General features: G+C 45.7%; 1 protein-coding gene across 2 annotated transcripts; it reads right to left on the reverse strand.

Moving 5' to 3' along the window:
• Positions 1-9,883: 9,883 nt before the first annotated feature.
• Positions 9,884-19,371, reverse strand: LOC110504558 (ribose-phosphate pyrophosphokinase 1). Of its 2 annotated transcripts, none has more exons than XM_036969712.2 (7): positions 17,531-19,371; positions 16,794-16,977; positions 15,563-15,661; positions 14,787-14,911; positions 14,245-14,418; positions 13,811-13,970; positions 9,884-13,283 (listed from the first exon to the last, which is right to left on the reverse strand). In XM_036969712.2, exons 1-7 carry the CDS (start codon positions 17,650-17,652, stop codon positions 13,191-13,193), a joined length of 957 nt encoding a protein of 318 aa, XP_036825607.1. In that variant the 5' UTR covers positions 17,653-19,371; the 3' UTR covers positions 9,884-13,190. The 2 variants fall into 2 exon arrangements, with proteins under 2 accessions (XP_036825607.1, XP_036825606.1); XM_036969711.2 differs by having other exon boundaries at positions 16,788-16,977.
• Between the last annotated feature and the right edge of the window lie 487 nt (positions 19,372-19,858).

The following is a 19,858-nucleotide window of genomic DNA, read 5'->3' on the forward strand; positions in this document are numbered from 1 at the left end:
TCTGTCCTCCCTGTTGTCTTGGTTATCTCCAGGATCCCGCCCTATCACTCTGACAGATGAGAGAAGCAGCTTATTATAGAGAGACAGCTGGATGTAGACTAGTTAAATGGACAATACAATCATAAAAATATAGCTTATAATAATGTTATATTTTAATATATGAATAATTAACACATTAATAAACTCTTGATAACACTACACAATTCAACAATTCCTTTACAATAATAATAGCTTGTGGGACTATCTAAACTTGCTCAATAGCTATATGTCCTATTGAATATCTTCTATGATGTATTACACCTAATAGAATTAAAACATGCATTGTGTCATGTACTGTCATGTTGTGTCTTGTCTCTGTCCTTTCCCTTCACCCTGTCTCCCTCTGCTGGTCGTTGTTAGGTTACCTTTTCTCCCCCGCTTTCCCCCAGCTGTTCCTTGTCTCCTCTTGACTACCTCGTCACCCCTTCTCCCACCTGTTCCCCTTTTCCCTCTGATTAGTCCCCTATATCTCTCTCTGTTTTTGTTCCTGTCCTTGTCGGATTCTTGTTTGTTGTGTTTCATGCCTGAACCAGACTGTCGTCATGTTTGCTGTAACCTTGTCTTGTCCTGTCGGAATCTGCCGGTCCGTCTGAGCCTACCTATGTTTGGTAATTAAAGAAGCTCTGTTTAAGTTAATTCGCTTTTGGGTCCTCATTCACGCACCGTAACAGAAGAATCCGACCAAGAATGGACCCAGCGACTTCGGATCCTCTCCACTCAGCCGTCGGGATCCAGGGAGCGATGCTAGGCAGACACGAGCAGGAAGTGTCTGCTGCTCGACATGCCGTTGAGACCCTGGCCACCCAAGTCTCCAACCTCACAGAACAGGTTCACCATCTCCGCCTCGATCCACCGGCCACTTCCAGGGCTTTCGAATCTCCGGAGCCCAGAATCAATAACCCGCCGTGTTACTCTGGGGAGCCCACTGAATGCCGCTCGTTCCTCACCCAGTGTGATATTGTGTTTTCTCTCCAGCCCAACACTTACTCCAGGAGCACTGCTCGTGTCGCCTACGTCATATCTCTCCTTATTGGACGGGCTCGTGAGTGGGGCACGGCAATCTGGGAGGCAAGGGCTGAGTGTACTAACCAGTATCAGGACTTTAAGGAGGAGATGATACGGGTTTTTGATCGATCTGTTTTTGGGGAGGAGGCTTCCAGGGCCCTGTCTTCCCTATGTCAAGGCAATCGATCCATAACAGACTACTCTATTGAGTTTCGCACTCTTGCTGTCTCCAGTGGCTGGAACGAGCCGGCCTTGCTCGCTCGTCTTCTGGAGGGTCTCCGCGCAGAGGTAAAGGATGAGATTCTCTCCCGGGAGGTTCCTTCCAGCGTGGATTCCTTGATTGAACTCGCTATTCGCATTGAGCGACGGGTTGATCTTCGTCACCGAGCTCGTGGAAAGGAGCTCGCGCTCTCCGTCGCCCCCCTCTCCGCATCACTACCATCTTCCTCTGCCGGCTCGGGTGCTGAGCCCATGCAGCTGGGAGGTATCCGCATCTCGACTAAGGAGAGGGAACGGAGAATCACCAACCGCCTCTGTCTCTATTGCGGTTCCGCTGGTCATTTTGTCACTTCATGTCCAGTAAAAGGCCAGAGCTCGTCAGTAAGCGGAGGGCTACTGGTGAGCGCTACTACTCCTGTCTCTCCTTCAAGATCCTGCACTACCTTGTCGGTCCATCTACGCTGGACCGGTTCGTCAGCTTCCTGCAGTGCCTTAATAGACTCTGGGGCGGAGGGCTGTTTTATGGACGAGACCTGGGCTCGGGAACATGACATTCCTCTCAGACAGTTAAAGGAGCCCACGGCCTTGTTCGCCCTGGATGGTAGTCCTCTCCCCAGGATTCAGCGTGAGACGCTACCTTTAACCCTCACTGTTTCTGGTAATCATAGTGAAACCATTTCTTTTTTAATTTTTCGTTCACCTTTTACACCTGTTGTTTTGGGCCATCCCTGGCTAGTTTGTCATAATCCTTCCATTAATTGGTCTAGTAATTCTATCCTCTCCTGGAACGTCTCTTGTCATGTGAAATGTTTAATGTCTGCTATCCCTCCTGTTTCCTCTGTCTCTTCTTCACAGGAGGAGCCTGGTGATTTGACAGGGGTGCCGGAGGAATATCACGATCTGCGGTTCAGTCGGTCCAGGGCCACCTCTCTTCCTCCACACCGGTCGTATGATTGTAGTATTGATCTCCTTCCGGGAACCACCCCCCCCCGGGGTAGACTATACTCTCTGTCGGCTCCCGAACGTAAGGCTCTCGAAGATTATTTGTCTGTAGCTCTTGACGCCGGTACCATAGTCCCCTCCTCCTCTCCCGCCGGAGCGGGGTTTTTTTTTGTCAAGAAGAAGGACGGGTCTCTGCGCCCCTGCATAGATTATCGAGGGCTGAATGACATAACAGTGAAGAATCGTTATCCGCTTCCTCTTATGTCTTCAGCCTTCGAGATCCTGCAGGGAGCCAGGTTTTTCACTAAGTTGGACCTTCGTAACGCTTACCATCTCGTGCGCATCAGGGAGGGGGACGAGTGGAAGACGGCGTTTAACACTCCGTTAGGGCACTTTGAATACCGGGTTCTTCCTTTCGGCCTCGCTAACGCTCCAGCTGTCTTTCAGGCATTAGTCAATGATGTCCTGAGAGACATGCTGAACATCTTTGTTTTCGTTTACCTTGACGATATCCTGATTTTTTCACCGTCACTCCAGATTCATGTTCAGCACGTTCGACGTGTCCTCCAGCGCCTTTTAGAGAATTGTCTTTTTGTGAAGGCTGAGAAGTGCACTTTTCATGCCTCCTCCGTCACATTTCTCGGTTCTGTTATTTCCGCTGAAGGCATTAAGATGGATCCCGCTAAGGTCCAAGCTGTCATTGATTGGCCCGTCCCTAAGTCACGCGTCGAGCTGCAGCGCTTTCTCGGCTTCGCAAACTTCTATCGTCGTTTCATCCGTAATTTCGGTCAGGTGGCAGCTCCTCTCACAGCCCTTACTTCTGTCAAGACGTGCTTTAAGTGGTCCGTTTCCGCCCAGGGAGCTTTTGATCTCCTCAAGAATCGTTTTACATCCGCTCCTATCCTTGTTACACCTGACGTCTCTAGACAGTTCGTTGTCGAGGTTGACGCGTCAGAGGTGGGCGTGGGAGCCATTCTTTCTCAGCGCTCCCTCTCTGACGACAAGGTCCACCCATGCGCGTATTTTTCTCATCGCCTGTCGCCGTCGGAACGTAACTATGATGTGGGTAACCGCGAACTGCTCGCCATCCGGTTAGCCCTAGGCGAATGGCGACAGTGGTTGGAGGGGGCGACCGTTCCTTTTGTCGTTTGGACTGACCATAGGAACCTTGAGTACATCCGTTCTGCCAAACGACTTAATGCGCGTCAGGCGCGTTGGGCGCTGTTTTTCGCTCGTTTCGAGTTCGTGATTTCTTATCGTCCGGGCTCTAAGAACACCAAGCCTGATGCTTTGTCTCGTCTCTTCAGTTCTTCAGTAGCCTCCACTGACCCCGAGGGGATTCTCCCTGAGGGGCGTGTTGTCGGGTTGACTGTCTGGGGAATTGAGAGGCAGGTAAAACAAGCACTCACTCACACTCCGTCGCCGCGCGCTTGTCCTAGGAACCTTCTTTTCGTTCCCGTTCCTACTCGTCTGGCCGTTCTTCAGTGGGCTCACTCTGCCAAGTTAGCCGGCCACCCTGGCGTTCGGGGTACGCTTGCTTCCATTCGCCAGCGTTTTTGGTGGCCCACCCGGGAGCATGACACGCGTCGTTTCGTGGCTGCTTGTTCGGTCTGCGCGCAGACTAAGTCCGGTAACTCTCCTCCTGCCGGCCGTCTCAGGCCGCTTCCTATTCCCTCTCGACCGTGGTCTCACATCGCCTTAGATTTTGTCACCGGACTGCCTTCGTCAGCGGGGAAGACTGTTATTCTTACGGTTGTCGATAGGTTCTCTAAGGCGGCTCATTTCATTCCCCTTGCTAAGCTTCCTTCTGCTAAAGAGACGGCACAAGTCATCATCGAGAATGTTTTCAGAATTCATGGCCTTCCGTCAGACGTCGTTTCGGACAGAGGTCCGCAATTCACGTCTCAATTTTGGAGGGAGTTTTGCCGTTTGATTGGGGCTTCCGTCAGTCTCTCTTCCGGCTTTCACCCCCAGTCTAACGGTCAAGCAGAACGGGCCAATCAGACTATTGGTCGCATCTTACGCAGTCTTTCTTTTCGCAACCCTGCGTCTTGGTCAGAACAGCTCCCCTGGGCAGAATACGCCCACAACTCGCTTCCTTCGTCTGCGACCGGGCTATCTCCTTTTCAGAGTAGCCTCGGGTACCAGCCTCCGCTGTTCTCATCTCAGTTCGCCGAGTCCAGCGTCCCCTCCGCTCAGGCTTTTGTCCAACGTTGCGAGCGCACCTGGAAGAGGGTCAGGTCTGCACTTTGCCGTTATAGGACGCAGACTGTGAGGGCTGCTAATAAGCGTAGAACTAAGAGTCCTAGATATTGTCGCGGTCAGAGAGTTTGGCTCTCCACTCAGAACCTTCCCCTTAAGACGGCTTCTCGCAAGTTGACCCCGCGGTTCATTGGTCCGTTCCGTATTTCTCGGGTCATTAATCCTGTCGCAGTTCGACTTCTTCTTCCGCGATACCTTCGTCGCGTCCACCCGGTCTTCCATGTCTCCTGCATCAAGCCCGTCCTTCGCGCCCCCGCTCGTCTTCCCCCCCCCCCCCCCATCCTTGTCGAGGGCGCACCCATCTACAGGGTCCGTAGAATTTTGGACATGCGTCCTCGGGGCCGTGGTCACCAGTACCTCGTAGATTGGGAGGGGTACGGTCCTGAGGAGAGGAGTTGGGTTCCCTCTCGGGACGTGCTGGACCGTGCGCTGATCGAGGATTTCCTCCGTTGCCGCCAGGTTTCCTCCTCGAGTGCGCCAGGAGGCGCTCGGTGAGTGGGGGGGTACTGTCATGTACTGTCATGTTGTGTCTTGTCTCTGTCCTTTCCCTTCACCCTGTCTCCCTCTGCTGGTCGTTGTTAGGTTACCTTTTCTCCCCCGCTTTCCCCCAGCTGTTCCTTGTCTCCTCTTGACTACCTCGTCACCCCTTCTCCCACCTGTTCCCCTTTTCCCTCTGATTAGTCCCCTATATCTCTCTCTGTTTTTGTTCCTGTCCTTGTCGGATTCTTGTTTGTTGTGTTTCATGCCTGAACCAGACTGTCGTCATGTTTGCTGTAACCTTGTCTTGTCCTGTCGGAATCTGCCGGTCCGTCTGAGCCTACCTATGTTTGGTAATTAAAGAAGCTCTGTTTAAGTTAATTCGCTTTTGGGTCCTCATTCACGCACCGTAACACATTGAGCAACAGTTTAAAGAATACATTTTAACCTACTTACCAGAACACCGAAAAGGATTTGTTTATCCTACAGATGATTATCTCATTTTATAGCCTAGCCATAGTTAGATATGTGCAACCTGGTCTCAGAGCATTTCGTATTATTATGTACACATATCCAAGAAATTACATTTAGTATGATATGTTACATTTCATAATGTATGTATTAATTTGTGGATTTCCACCAGCCATTCTATATGGTATGTTACAAATTACAATGTGTATTATATTGTAACAACCCTGTGTTTATAAGCGCGGATATCGACTCTGCCGCTTGAGCATGCTTTTGGGGCACAGTCGATAGCGCGCCGGACTTCGGGCTAGAAGGCAGAGGGTTCGAGACCTGCTCCCTGCTGTTTCATTACAATATGTTACAAATTTGCTAAACTTACAATATGTTACGAATTTGCAATACATACTCTGTTGTGAATTTTCAAAATGTATGATATGTTACGAATTCTAGCTAAGTGGCTAGGTGGCTAACGTTAGCTAGCTGGCTAATGTTAGCTAGGCTAGGGGTTAAGGGTTAAGTTAAGGAATTAGGTTAAAGTGTTCAGGTTAAATGTATGACTAAAAAGTAGTAGTTAAAGTTGCTAATTAGCTAAAACGCTAAGGTTGCCCATGATAAGATTCGAATTCACAACCTTTGGGTTTCTAAACATTTGCTTTATGCGTCCTCCCATTCACACTGACCAACCAAACTACTTTCATTCTGGCCTTAAGTAACCATGTCTTATGTAACCATACCAAAGGTAGCATACTGCAGCACACTCATTTGAATATCCCGTATTTATATTTACTATGTTATGTCTAGTCTATGAGACAAGGCTGTGCAAATCGGTCACAAGCACTTACAAGAAATCCCCCAGTGGTAGGAAAAAGGATCCAATTGTCACTCTCGAGTAAAAGTTGAGTAAAAGTCTAAAACTACTTGGTTTTAAATATACTTCAGTATCAAAAGTAAATGTATAAATCATTTTAAATTCCATAAATTAAGTAAACTAGACAGCAACATTTTCTAGTTTTTATTTTATTTACGGATAGCCAGGGGCACACCAACACTCAGACATAATTTACAAACGAAGCATATATTTAGTGAGTTCGCTCGATCAAAGGCATTAGGGATGACCAGGGATGATAAGTGTTTGAATTAGACCATTTTCATGTCCTGCTAAACATTCAAAATGTAATGAGTACTTTTGGGTGTCAGGGAGAATGTATGGAGTAAAAATAACATCATTTTCTTTATAAATGTAGTGAAGTAAAAGTGAAAATTGTCAAAGTACAGATATCCCGAAAAAGTATTTTTACTTAAGTAACTTTACTTAAGTTCTCGGTGTCGAATCCGGTCTCGAGACCACATATTGAGTGTCTCGGCCTTGTCTCGGTGTCGGGCACATTTGTAGACTCGGTCTTGGACAGTGAGGAAGCTTAATTTCTTCCCGAGACCAGCGAGGTAAAAAACTCAACATGATCCGTTTCCATTCAGTCAGCGCATCAAACCGATTCACCAGACCAAATATACACACTACTTTCTTGAAACATGAAAATCTTAACAGCCTTTATATGTATTATAGACATGTTTGCTCAGTGGCGAATTTATAGTCCTTCATTGTGTTACAGACAATTTCGTGATCCTGAAAGGACAGCAAACGTAATACCAGCGCACTCATGTCGGAGTGCACTTCTTGTAAAACCCAGTGGCGTAGTGGAGGGTATACGCAAGTATAAACCGACTCGACTACGCCTAAGATAATGAATGGAAAATATATACTAAATACAATATGGGTTGTATAGAGTTAAGAATAATTCATTACAACACCGACAGGAAATAACGGTGTAGGGAGCACTGCTGTTGTCATTACGGGGTTGAGGGGTTCACGCCCCTTCTAGAATTACCATTGGATGAATTTCTTCGACCGGTCTCCATCGATTGGAGAGCATCATCTATCAGTCAATGTCCGGCAGGGAGCGTTTATCACAGAAAATTGATTGTTGGCTGATCTCTTAATAAGGTCAATGCCCGCTCCCCACAGAAATCGAATTAGCATAATACAAAAATCAGCATAAAAATCCATTAGACTAGAGATATCTTGGTTTTTGCATTGGATGTGTGTCAATTGTCAATTCGTATCGTCCGAGATCCCTAAAGATTGGACAGCTGCCGTGGTCATCCCCCTCTTCAAAAGGGGGTGACACTCTAGACCCAAACTGTTATAGACCTATATCCATCCTGCCCTGCCTTCTCCGCTGTGCTATCCGGTTTCCGAGCTGGTCACGGGTGCACCTCAGTCACGCTCAAGGTACTAAACGAGATCATAACCGCCATCGATAAAAGACAGTACTGTGCAGCCGTCTTCATCGACCTGGCCAAGGCTTTCGACTCTGTCAATCACCGTATTCTTATCGACAGACAACAGCCTTGGTTTCTCAGACTGCCTCGCCTGGTTCACCAACTACTTCTCAGACAGAGTGTGTCAAATTGGAGGGCCTGTTGTCCAGACCTCTGGCAGTCTCTATGGGGTTACCACAAGGTTCAATTCTTAGGCCGACTCTTTTCTCTGTATATATATCAATGATGTCGCTCTTGCTGCAGGTGATTCTCTGATCCACCTCTACGCAGACGACACCATCCTGTATACTAGTGGCCCTTCTTTGGACACTCTGTTAACTAACCTCCAAACGAGCTTCAATGCCATACAACTCTCCTTCCGTGGCCTCCAACTGCTCTTAAATGCAAGTAAAACTAAGTACATGCTCTTCAACCGGTCGCTGCCCGCACCCGCCCGCCCGACTAGCATCACTACTCTGGACGGTTCTAACTTAGAATATGTGGACAACTATAAATACCTAGGTGTCCGGCTAGACTGTAAACTCTCCTCATATTAAGCATCTCCAATCCAAAATGTCTTCCGATTTCGCAACAAAGCCTCCTTCACTCACGCTGCCAAACATTCCCTCGTAAAACTGACTATCCTACGGATCCTTGACTTCGGCAACTTCGGTAACTCTGTGTTGTTGTTTGTGTTGCACTGCTTTCTTTATCTTGGCCTTGTCGCAGTTGTAAATTAAAACTTGTTCTCACCTGGCCTACCTGGTTAAATAAAGGTGTTCTCAACTAGCCTACCTGGTTAAATAAAGGTGTTCTCACCTGGCCTACCTGAATAAATAAAGGTGTTCTCACCTGGCCTACCTGGTTAAATAAACGTGTTCTCACCTGGCCTACCTGAATAAATAAAGGTGTTCTCACCTGGCCTACCTGAATAAATAAAGGTGTTCTCACCTGGCCTACCTGGTTAAATAAACGTGTTCTCACCTGGCCTACCTGAATTATCATGTATTGTCATGTTGTGTCTTTCTGTCCTTTCCTTTCACCCTGTCTCCCTCTGCTGGTCGTATTAGGTTACCTTTTCTCCCCCGCTTTCCCCCAGCTGTTCCTTGTCTCCTCCTAACTACCCATTCACCCCGTTTCCCACCTGTTCCCTTTTTCCCTCTGATTAGGTCCCTATATCTCTCTCTGTTTCTGCTCCTGTCTTTGTCGGATTCTTGTTTGTGTTGTTCATGCCTGAACCAGACTATCGTCATGTTTGCTGCAACCTTGTCCTGTCCTGTCGGAACCTGCCGGTCCATCTGAGCCTACGTTTGTTTTCTTATTAAAGAAGCTCTGTTTACGTTAATTCGCTTTTGGGTCCTCATTCACGCACCTTAACATGAATAAATAAAGGTGTTCTCAACTGGCCTACCTGGATAAATAAAGGTGTTCTCAACTGGCCTACCTGGATAAATAAAGGTGAAAGAAAATAAAAAACCCACAGCATCCGCCTGTCGTACTTTCACATCTGCGACGAACAGAGCATAGGATGTGTGTCAGACCATGAGACGTCCAGAAAAAAAAAGTTATCTCACAAAATCGTCTGTGTCTGAACAGTTTGGGCTACACACCAATATATCTATGGAAAGATGAGACTCTCACGAACACCTACATGTTTTGCTCTAAGACTCACCTGAAGGTCCCGGTAATGAATGGAAGTATTCTGTATATGGAGACTGTTTAGCACCAACAATACAGGTTAAATACATGTTGAAAACATCCTTTAGATGTTTTTTTTTTTTTGGGGGGGGGGGGGGGGGGGGACTGTTGTAATAGCTAATAGCAGTAAGGCCAAATTGTTGTATACTTCAAGGGGTCTTAAAATTTAAAATTATCCTTGGTATGACCTTTAAACAATTCCATATACAGTAGTTTATAAGCCCTTACTCTTATAGGTTAAATATGCCACTGGAGCTCCTGCACCAGCAATAAGCTGTGGTATGAGACCACACCAACAATTGAAGTGTGTACAGTACTGATTACGTGTCATTATGAATTAGCCCATACTGTTATAAATGTTATGAATCACCTACTATGCAACTGTAGCCTGTATAAATCACTGGTGTGTTACCAGCAGCAGACGCCTAATAAACAAACCAGAATCCAGGCTTCATTCATTTTCACCATCTCTTTAATAAGATCACATTCAGCCATCACATATTTGGTGCACTGATTCAACAGAATATAAGCACATACACGAAACTTTAAAAGTCAGACAGATACCACTTTTGAGAGTTTATTATACAAATGTTATTGAAAAAAAAGTTAAGTAAATATGTAAAATAGCAGATAAAGACTTATGTTTTCTTGGAAGCTCCATCCTGCAGAGCTATGACCTCCAGCTAAAAACCAACAGCTTCTAGACAACTTCAAAACGACAACCTCGAAGAGCAAAACCTGCCTCCTCTGCACCCACACTGAAAGAATGATTCCCAATAGTCTTAAGAGAGGCAGTCACCCTGCTACTTGTTTAGCTTAGCAGCTGAGGGATGGGGTTGAAGGAGTGTACCTACTCAAATTCCTAGACAGAGCTAGGGATGCAGGTCACGTAAGAGGCATTTATACGTTATATTCTTCAGTAGCTATATATAATTAATTTAGAAGTCCAAAAATAGAATTATCAATCCTGGATTGCCCCTTTTTTAAAAGACTTAAGTCTCTACAGACTATGTTGAATCACCCAGAGAAACATCAGTGGCATTGTAAACTATAGCTCATTCTGATTCACTTAACGTACTATGACCTCGTCTTTCAAACTGATACAATTAAATGACCAAAATAATAAAATACCTGAAGCACAGGAGGTTGGTGGCACCTTAATTGGGGAGGATGGGCTCGTGGTAATGACTGGAGTGGAATGGGTGGAATGGTATCAAATAGATCCAACGAGTTCTCCAGGTGTTTGATGCTGTTCTGGCCATTATTATGAGCTGTTCTCCCATCAGCAGCCTCCACTGACCTGTAGTCAGTCAACATCCAACCATCCATCTCACCCTCTTTTTGTAGCATAGCAGAAGTACTGTAACAGCAGTATTATGAAGAGGAGGAGAATGTTCACATTAGGTAAAGACATGTATGTATGCATGTATGTACAGTGGGGCAAAAAAGTATTTAGTCAGCCACCAATTGTGCAAGTTCTCCCACTTAAAAAGATGAGAGGCCTGTAATTTTTATCATAGGTACACTTCAACTATGACAGACAAAACGAGGGGAAAAAAATCCAGAAAATCACATTGTAGGATTTTTTATGAATTTATTTGCAAATTATGGTGGAAAATAAATATTTGGTCAATAACAAAAGTTATCTAAATACTTTGTTAAATACCCTTTGATGGCAATGACAGAGGTCAAACGTTTTCTGTAAGTCTTCACAAGGTTTTCACACACTGTTGCTGGTATTTTGGCCCATTCCTCCATGCAGATCTCCTCTAGAGCAGTGATATTTTGGGGCTGTTGCTGGGCAACACAGACTTTCAACTCCCTCCAAAGATTTTCTGAGGGGTTGAGATCTGGAGACTGGCTAGGCCACTCCAGGACCTTGAAATGAGTCTTACGAAGCCACTCCTTCGTTGCCCGGGCGGTGTGTTTGGGATCATTGTCATGCTGAAAGACCCAGCCACGTTTCATCTTCAATGCCCTTGTTGATGGAAGGAGGTTTTCACTCAAAATCTCATGATACATGGCCCCATTCATTTTTTCCTTTACACAGATCAGTCGTCCTGGTCCCTTTGCAGAAAAACAGCCCCAAAGCATGATGTTTCCACCCCCATGCTTCACAGTAGGTATGGTGTTCTTTGGATGCAACTCAGAATTCTTTGTCCTCCAAACATGACGAGTTGAGTTTTTACCAAAAAGTTATATTTTGGTTTCATCTGGCCATATGACATTCTCCCAATCTTCTTCTGGATCATCCAAATGCTCTCTAGCAAATTTCAGACGGGCCTGGACATGTACTGGCTTAAGCAGGGGGACACGTCTGGCACTGCAGGATTTGAGTCCCTGGCGGCGTAGTGTGTTACTCATGGTAGGCTTTTTTACTTTGGTCCCAGCTCTCTGCAGGTCATTCACTAGGTCCCCCCGTGTGGTTCTGGGATTTTTGCTCACAGTTCTTGTGATCATTTTTACCCCACGGGGTGAGATCTTGCGTGGAGCCCCAGATCGAGGGAGATTATCAGTGGTCTTGTATGTCTTCCATTTCCTAATAATTGCTCCCACAGTTGATTTCTTCAAACCAAGCTGCTTACCTATTGCAGATTCAGTCTTCCCAGCCTGGTGCTCTTTGGTCTTGGCCATAGTGGAGTTTGGAGTGTGACTGTTTGAGGTTGTGGACAGGTGTCTTTTATACTGATAACAAGTTCAAACAGGTACCATTAATACAGGTAACGAGTGGAGGACAGAGGAGCCTCTTAAAAAATAAGTTACAGGTCTGTGAGAGCCAGAAATCTTGCCTGTTTGTAGGTGACCAAATACTTATTTTCCACCATAATTTGCAAATAAATTCAGAAAAAAAATCCTACAAATGTGATTTTCTGGATTTTGTCTGTCATAGTTGAAGTGTACCTATGATGAAAATTACAGGCCTCTCATCTTTTTAAGTGGGAGAACTTGCACAATTGGTGTCTGACTAAATACTTTTTTGCCCCACTGTATGTATGTATGTATGTATCTGTGTGTGTGTGTGTGAGTTCACCCACTTAAAATAAATAATCAAAGCTTACACACCCCCCCCCCCCCCCCGATAGACATTGCACCCTACTCCCAGTACATTGCACTACTTTTGACCAGGGCCCATATGGCACTTGTCAAAATAAGTTCAATATGTAGGAAAAGGGTGCCATTTGGGATGCTATCACTGTTTAGGGGAGAGAGAGTCAAAATGAACATGTTATTAACAATCATTGATCCTACTAATTGTAATTATTACATGGTTTGTTAGCATTAGCAGCAGAGTGATGCTAATATAATGGTTGTGTTTCCCCCGGTTGGTGTCAATTCCATTTCAATCTCAGTCAATTCAGAAAGTAAACCTAATCCCAAATCCAATTCCACATTTTCCTAATTCAAAAAGCATTGAAGAGAATTGGAATGTCAGTGTACTTCTTGAATTGACTGGTATTGAAATGGAATCGAGTCCAACCCTGGTGTTTGTATAGGACATTCCCTCTTCCTCTGTTCGGTGTAACAGAACACTAGGGCTGGATTCTATTCAATGATGAGAAACATTCCAGAATACTGGGCATAGAAATGGAATGAAGAGCCGACTCCACATTCCTTATTCTACCTAAAAGACAATCATATCTGTTCCCCAAATTCCCTATTCTGCATGAGAGATGGCCATGTCTGTTCTATCTGAATGTTCTGTGGTGTTGTGTCCTCCTGAACGGTGCCCCAGGTGACTCAGTGTGTGTGTGTGTGGGGCGTTACAAGGGGACGTGGCTGAAGAGGTAGGAGACAGATTCCCCGTTGTGGGTCCTGCGGATGGCCTCAGCCAGGATCATAGAGATGTCAATCACCTAGAGGAGAAACGGATGGTTAATAACACACAAACTACGTTCAGGAAACATCCAGATACGCGTCAGACTGACTATTCACCGTTTATAAACAGAAACATTGTGCTTTTCGCTCATTTATAGAATGAACAATTTTTTATGATTTTAGAATTTAAAATGTTTAGGTGACCCGATAATTCAAACTACTTGCCGTTGTCTTAGATGTTAAACATCATCAGAGTAGCAACAACAGAATTTCAGCTTAAACTACCATTACATTATTGGAAAGTATAACAGTCTACTTATGTTATAACCTCTGACCTGTAACGTAGGTCAGTAATACAACCTTTGACCCCTAACCTATATCCAAGGACAGTGCTGTGACCCCTGACCTGTATCCAAGGACAGTGCTGTGACCCCTGACCTGTATCCCAAGGACAGTGCTGTGACCCCTGACCTATATCCAAGGACAGTTGTGACCCCTAACCTGTATCCAAGGACAGTGCTGTGACCCCTGACCTATATCCAAGGACAGTGCTGTGACCCCTGACCTGTATCTTAGGACAGGTCTTCATCTTCTCCTCCTGAGGGATAGTGTTGGTGACGACCACGGCCTCGAAGCAGGCGTTGTTGATGCGGGAGATGGCCGGGCCAGAGAAGATACCGTGGGTCAGGATGGCATACACCTTGGTAGCACCAGCTGAGATCAGCCTGAGGGTGGAGGGACAGTAGCTCCTTAAGAAACCGTGTGGGGTAATATAGAACCTCCAAATGTACCTGTATGGATACACTGATTTTTGCTGCAAGGACTCTCATTTGGATGAGAAGTGAAATGGTGGTGGGTATTTCCACAGCTCTGTAATACGAATGTCTTGACAATAAATCAGTGATGCAGTTTAGGTAAGATTCAGCCCAGACACCCATTGCTTGGGCATAGACACGTGTGTCAAGATTAGTCAAGGTCATAAGGTGACACTTTACTTACTTGTCGGCCGCGTGACAGATAGTACCACAGGTGTCTGCCATGTCATCCACCAAGATGGCTACCCGGTCCGTGACGTCCCCGACCAGCACCATGCGATCCACCTCGTTGGCCCTCTTTCTCTCTTTGTGAATCAGAGCAAAGTCCACGTTGAGTCTGTCCGCTATGGACGTCACTCTGTCACACAGAACACAATACACAGTGTTAAGAGGAAGCCAAGTGACAGAGGTACAGCAGTCACCAAGTCGGTCCATTGTTATCGCGTAAAGATTTGTTCGTGTGAAGGAGCAGTTAGACACACAGACGTGTGAATCTAAAGTCCGTTTCACCACAGATAAGGCCGAGTTAAAGAAAGATATGGTTCAGGGGTAAAACCACCTAAGGTCAAAAAAAGAGAGGAAGTTAATGTTCTTAAAGCAGTCGTCTATAGCGTGGACAGTGGTTCCCATACTCCTCTCTCTTTCTTCCCCCTCCGTCTCCTCTCTCTGATCTATCACATTTCATATTTTGGCCAAAATCCCTCTGACCACTCTGTCCTGCCTCACCTCTTGGCTCCCCCTGCGTCTGGAGAGACGATGGTGCAGGTCTTCCACTCTGCGATGTTCTCCTTGATCCACTTCAGTACAGCAGGCTCAGCATACAGGTTATCCACCGGGATGTCGAAGAAACCCTGGAGATACCAGACACACACAGACAGGAGTCAGAGGCTGCCATCTAGCGGTTTCACATCCCAGGAACCATCTTTAGTCACTGTGCCCTTGAGCCAGTCACTTAACTCCTATAGAACTCCATGTGTGGTGTGTGTTAGCTGATTGTGTTGTCTGTTGGATTGGGGGATGCAAAATAATTTACATCTGACGGACTCAGTGTATCTCTATATCCTGACTGGTTGAACCTCTACTGTCAGACCCCAGTGTCCTCCCTGCTCCTAACCTCTACTGTCAGACCCCAGTGTCCTCCCTGCTCCTAACCTCTACTGTCAGACCCCAGTGTCTTCCCTGCTCCTAACATCTACTGTCAGACCCCAGTGTCCTCCCTGCTCCCAACCTCTACTGTCCGAACCCAGTGTCCTCCCTGCTCCGAACCTCTACTGCCAGACCCCAGTGTCCTCCCTGGTCCTAACCTCTACTGTCAGACCCCAGTGTCCTCCCTGGTCCTAACCTCTACTGTCCGACCCCAGTGTCCTCCCTGCTCCTAACCTCTACTGTCAGACCCCAGTGTCCTCCTTACTTCTGACCTATACTGTCAGACCCCAGTGCCCTATTGTCCTCCCTGCTCCTGACCTCTACTGCCAGAACCCAGTGCCCTCCTTACTCCTGACCTGGATCTGTGAGGCGTGGAGGTCCATAGTGATGATGTGGTCAGCCCCAGACACAGACAGCATGTTAGCCACCAGCTTGGCTGAGATGGGCGCCCGACTCTGCAAGCGAACACACACACACATCTCATTTGTTCTACTCACATCACATGATATGAGCTGAGTCTTCCATCTTAAAAGTTGGTCCATAGTACATTTCCTTCCTAAGCCACAAGGGGCAGCAGACAGGCTATCCTAAACGACACAGTCAACAGACAGGCTATCCTAAACGACACAGTCAACAGACAGGCTATCCTAAACGACACAGTCAACAGACAGGCTATCCTAAACGACACAGTCAACAGACAGGCTATCCTAAACGACACAGTCAACAGACAGGCTATCCTAAACGACACAGTCAACAGACAGGCTATCCTAAACGACACAGTCAACAGACAGGCTATCCTAAACGACACAGTCAACAGACAGGCTATCCTAAACGACACAGTCAACAGACAGGCTATCCTAAACGACACAGTCAACAGACAGGCTATCCTAAACTACACAGTCAACAGACAGGCTATCCTAAACTACACAGTCAACAGACAGGCTATCCTAAACTACACAGTCAACAGACAGGCTATCCTAAACTACACAGTCAACAGACAGGCTATCCTAAACTACAGTCACATGTACAACTTCAAGTCAATGAAAAACAACTTCTAACTACTCTGCTACAGAAAAGTGATACTGTTCACTTTTTGTACAGTGTATTTTTGGCAGACACATAGAACATGCAATACATTATATTGGGAGGACAAGAACACACACTGATGTAAATAATCAGAGGAATGGAGGCAGGCAGGTGACTACAACAAACAGATCCCACAATGACTGCTCACTCGGTTCAGAGGTCACACAGGGGCTGAACTTAAATCAGTGGAGATGAGAAATGTGGAGTGAGAAATCAAATCTAAACCCAGGCATGCTCCCAGTCCCATCCATCTGCTGTAGCTGCCTGCTGGAGTCTGTCCATGCAGTCAGTGGCAACAACATGGGTGGTCGGGTCACTAGGCAGTGATGTGGTATAATGGTAGGGTTGGGGTCAATTCCATTTCAATTCAGGAAGTACACTGAAATTCCAATGCTTTTCAATTAAGAAAATGTGGTTTACTTTCGGAATTGAACTGGTGACGTGGTATAATGGTTGGTGGTGTGACAGCAAAGTAACTAGGTGTCTGTCCCTCACCCCCACCTTGTCCTTCTTGTCCTGCCGTGCGTAGGGGAAGCAGGGGATGACGGCTGTGACCCGGGAGGCCGAGGCGATCTTACACGCATTGATCATAATCAGCAGCTCCATCAGATTATCATTGATCTCCCCACATCCGCTCTGTACGATGTAGACATCCTCTCCACGCACACTCTCTCCGATCTCAACACTGTTAGGGCCCAGGGGAGAGGAAAAGTGAAGGGGAGGACAGGGTAAACAACACTCTCTGCTAACACAGCATGACACTAATGATGATAGATGATCATGAGAAAACACAGCCTACAGGTGTTCAGGGTTAGGGGCCTTAGAAGTGCAGTGACGAGAGAAGAGTTGAGTAGATAACTATATAATATAACTATGGTATGAGCAAAGTACTGAACAACACATAATGAGAAGTCTCCCGCTTGTTGCATCAATGTTTCATCAACAATTGTTTCACGTGTGTTTTTAACGTGTCACTCAATCATGGTTATAACCTGTATGGGTTGTCCGCTCTCACAATTCCCAGATATTTGTTGAAATGTACGGGGAAGTGTAGTTCGCCCTCAAGACAAACTGAGCGCCAAAATTAACCTCAAGAGATGCATGACAAACTACAAGTTCCAAGCACCTTTGCGAGGCAGCGTCAGAAGCAGCACGCTAACGTAATGTTTCTCACTCATCTTTCTGTAACATAAGATTGAAACAGATTAGCTTTTTATACATTAACAGTTTACACTTACCATGTTTCTTGATTGCTGAATTTCTTGGTCACAACCTTCCCGAGTTCCATCCCAAGACGATCGGCGATTTTGTGAGACAGTTCCCGATGGGAGCTACCGCTAAATATCTTAATGTTCGGCATTTTTTTATGTTCCAGGGTGTCGTTCTACGGGAACTAGCTACAGTGCTAGTAACAGCAAGTACCTTTGAGTGATGTTCGACCTATTAGCTCTAGTGAACTGTTGGAAATCGATAGCTATCATCAAGCGTGATGCGTTGCCAACCTATCCACCATCATTCCCTTCTTCACGCCTGCGCCGGTCCTTCTTCCTGGTGGCGCCCACATCACGTGATTTTGTTGAATCAAAGATAATAGATATTCTGACAAGATTCTACATATCTCTCCGCGGGAGTCGTTGTCCACAAAGCAGCACGGCGGGCAGTCTACCCTTTTATAATTTCTTTGGATTGGTGGATACATCGCATTGTTTAAATCCTATTTTGAATATTCGATGAGTGTTGTTGACGTTAACAGCGTGTATTCAATGGAGAGAAACGCTACGAATATGCATAGCCATCTCGAGAGACAACTCCGATATAAATGTTTTTTTTCTCAAAGTTGCTGGGATGTCACGTGTCCTACTTATAGCAGTGTACTCATAACTCACGCATTACGATCGAATAAACCTCACCTAGCAAATAAATCATACATTTTTGTTGTTGACCAAATTCAAAACTCATTGACCTCATACAAAAACTCTTCGCTTGGTGGGCGAAACAACGAAAAACGCCACCTGCTGGAAGAGGACAGATTTTCTGCCGAAATTGGCCACTCTTCCTCTTCCTCTCTGGTTAAATGCATGAATCCTGTGAAAATGAATGTTTATTGGCTGACAGCAAAGGTATATCAGACAGTATACCACCGTACAGCAAACTATTTATTTTCACTGCGCTAATGACGTTGGTAACCAGTTTATAATAGCAATAAGGCGCCTCTGGGGTTTTTGGTATATGGCCAATATACCACTGCTAAGAGCTGTGTCCAGGCACTCCGTGTTGTGCCGTGCGAAAAGCCCTTAGCCATGGTATATTGGCCATATACCACAAATCCCCTCGGGCCTTATTGCTTAAGTCTACAATGCCGCATTCAAATTTTCTGGGAATTTGGAAACTCGGAAATCTCTGACTTCTGACTTCAGTGCATTTAAAACAACTATGAACTCGGAAAAAAAACAAGCTCTGACTTGGAGAAATTGATTTGAATGGTTATACAACACGGCAATGCAACTCGGGAACCCGGGCCTCTATAGCTCCGACTTTCCGACCTGGAGATCACTGACCTCATGATTTGACCTCGTATTTTTCAGAGTTCCCAGTAATCTTGAACGCGGCACTAGTGATGGGCATTCCGAATCTTTTTGAGCCAGGTCATTTGGCTTCATTCAAATAAATGAGCTGTTCATTTGACTCCCAAATGGCTCTTTGTTCAGTGAGGCTTAGAAATGGGAAAACACATGAACAAATAGTACATCTCTAATTTAAAGCCTAAAACGCTGCCTACCATTATGTCAGATAATGAAATGCGAGTTCAAATACATTTTTACCAGAACAAATTATTAGATGGCCTGCAAAAATAATAGTTACGCACTGAAAAAACGAGTGCGGACCAGAATGAGTCTCTCATTATATTGCTCCTGCACTGAGGATGATGATTTATCTGCGAATAATCGATTATCCTTACATGACTATCTATTGATTGAAGGTAATGCATGTGTTGTTGATAAGTTTATAACGACAATTTAAGTTTACAATTACCCAGCATAGGTTGGTAGGTTGCATATTATGCCATGCGCAGGGGATTGTGGGATGGAGAGCGGCGCAGAGCAATATAGAAAAATTTCAGCTCTGCTCTGCTTTATGCAAATTAGACGTGGACACTGCTGCCGGGAACCAATCAGGTGAGGAGCAGATGTTTGCGTGAAAATGTTCCCCTCATGAAACATTGTTCTGCCTGTCATTAGTTCCGGGTAAGCACAAACAAAAAAAAATGGAGGAAAGACAATCATGGCTGTGTCTCGTTTTCCAATTCTTCTCTGCTAGAATACAGATACAAAGTCATGAGGTCAACGGCCTGGAGGAGGATTGCAGAGATTGTTGGTGTTGACAGTGGACGAAGAGAGATTTTCCACAACAGTGTTTACCTTGTGCTGCTAGCTAGCTATGAACATCAAGCAACCTAAACCTCAAAACTGTGATTAAAGCCACCTTTTGTGAATGTGTTGAGTAAATTCAATTGTGAAATTTGCCCACCAAAGGATAGAAATCACCAGTAACACACATTATAACAT

This window comes from Oncorhynchus mykiss, chromosome 25, assembly GCF_057628025.1.
Source record: "Oncorhynchus mykiss isolate SJ-2025 chromosome 25, ASM5762802v1, whole genome shotgun sequence".
Taxonomy (NCBI): domain Eukaryota; kingdom Metazoa; phylum Chordata; class Actinopteri; order Salmoniformes; family Salmonidae; genus Oncorhynchus; species Oncorhynchus mykiss.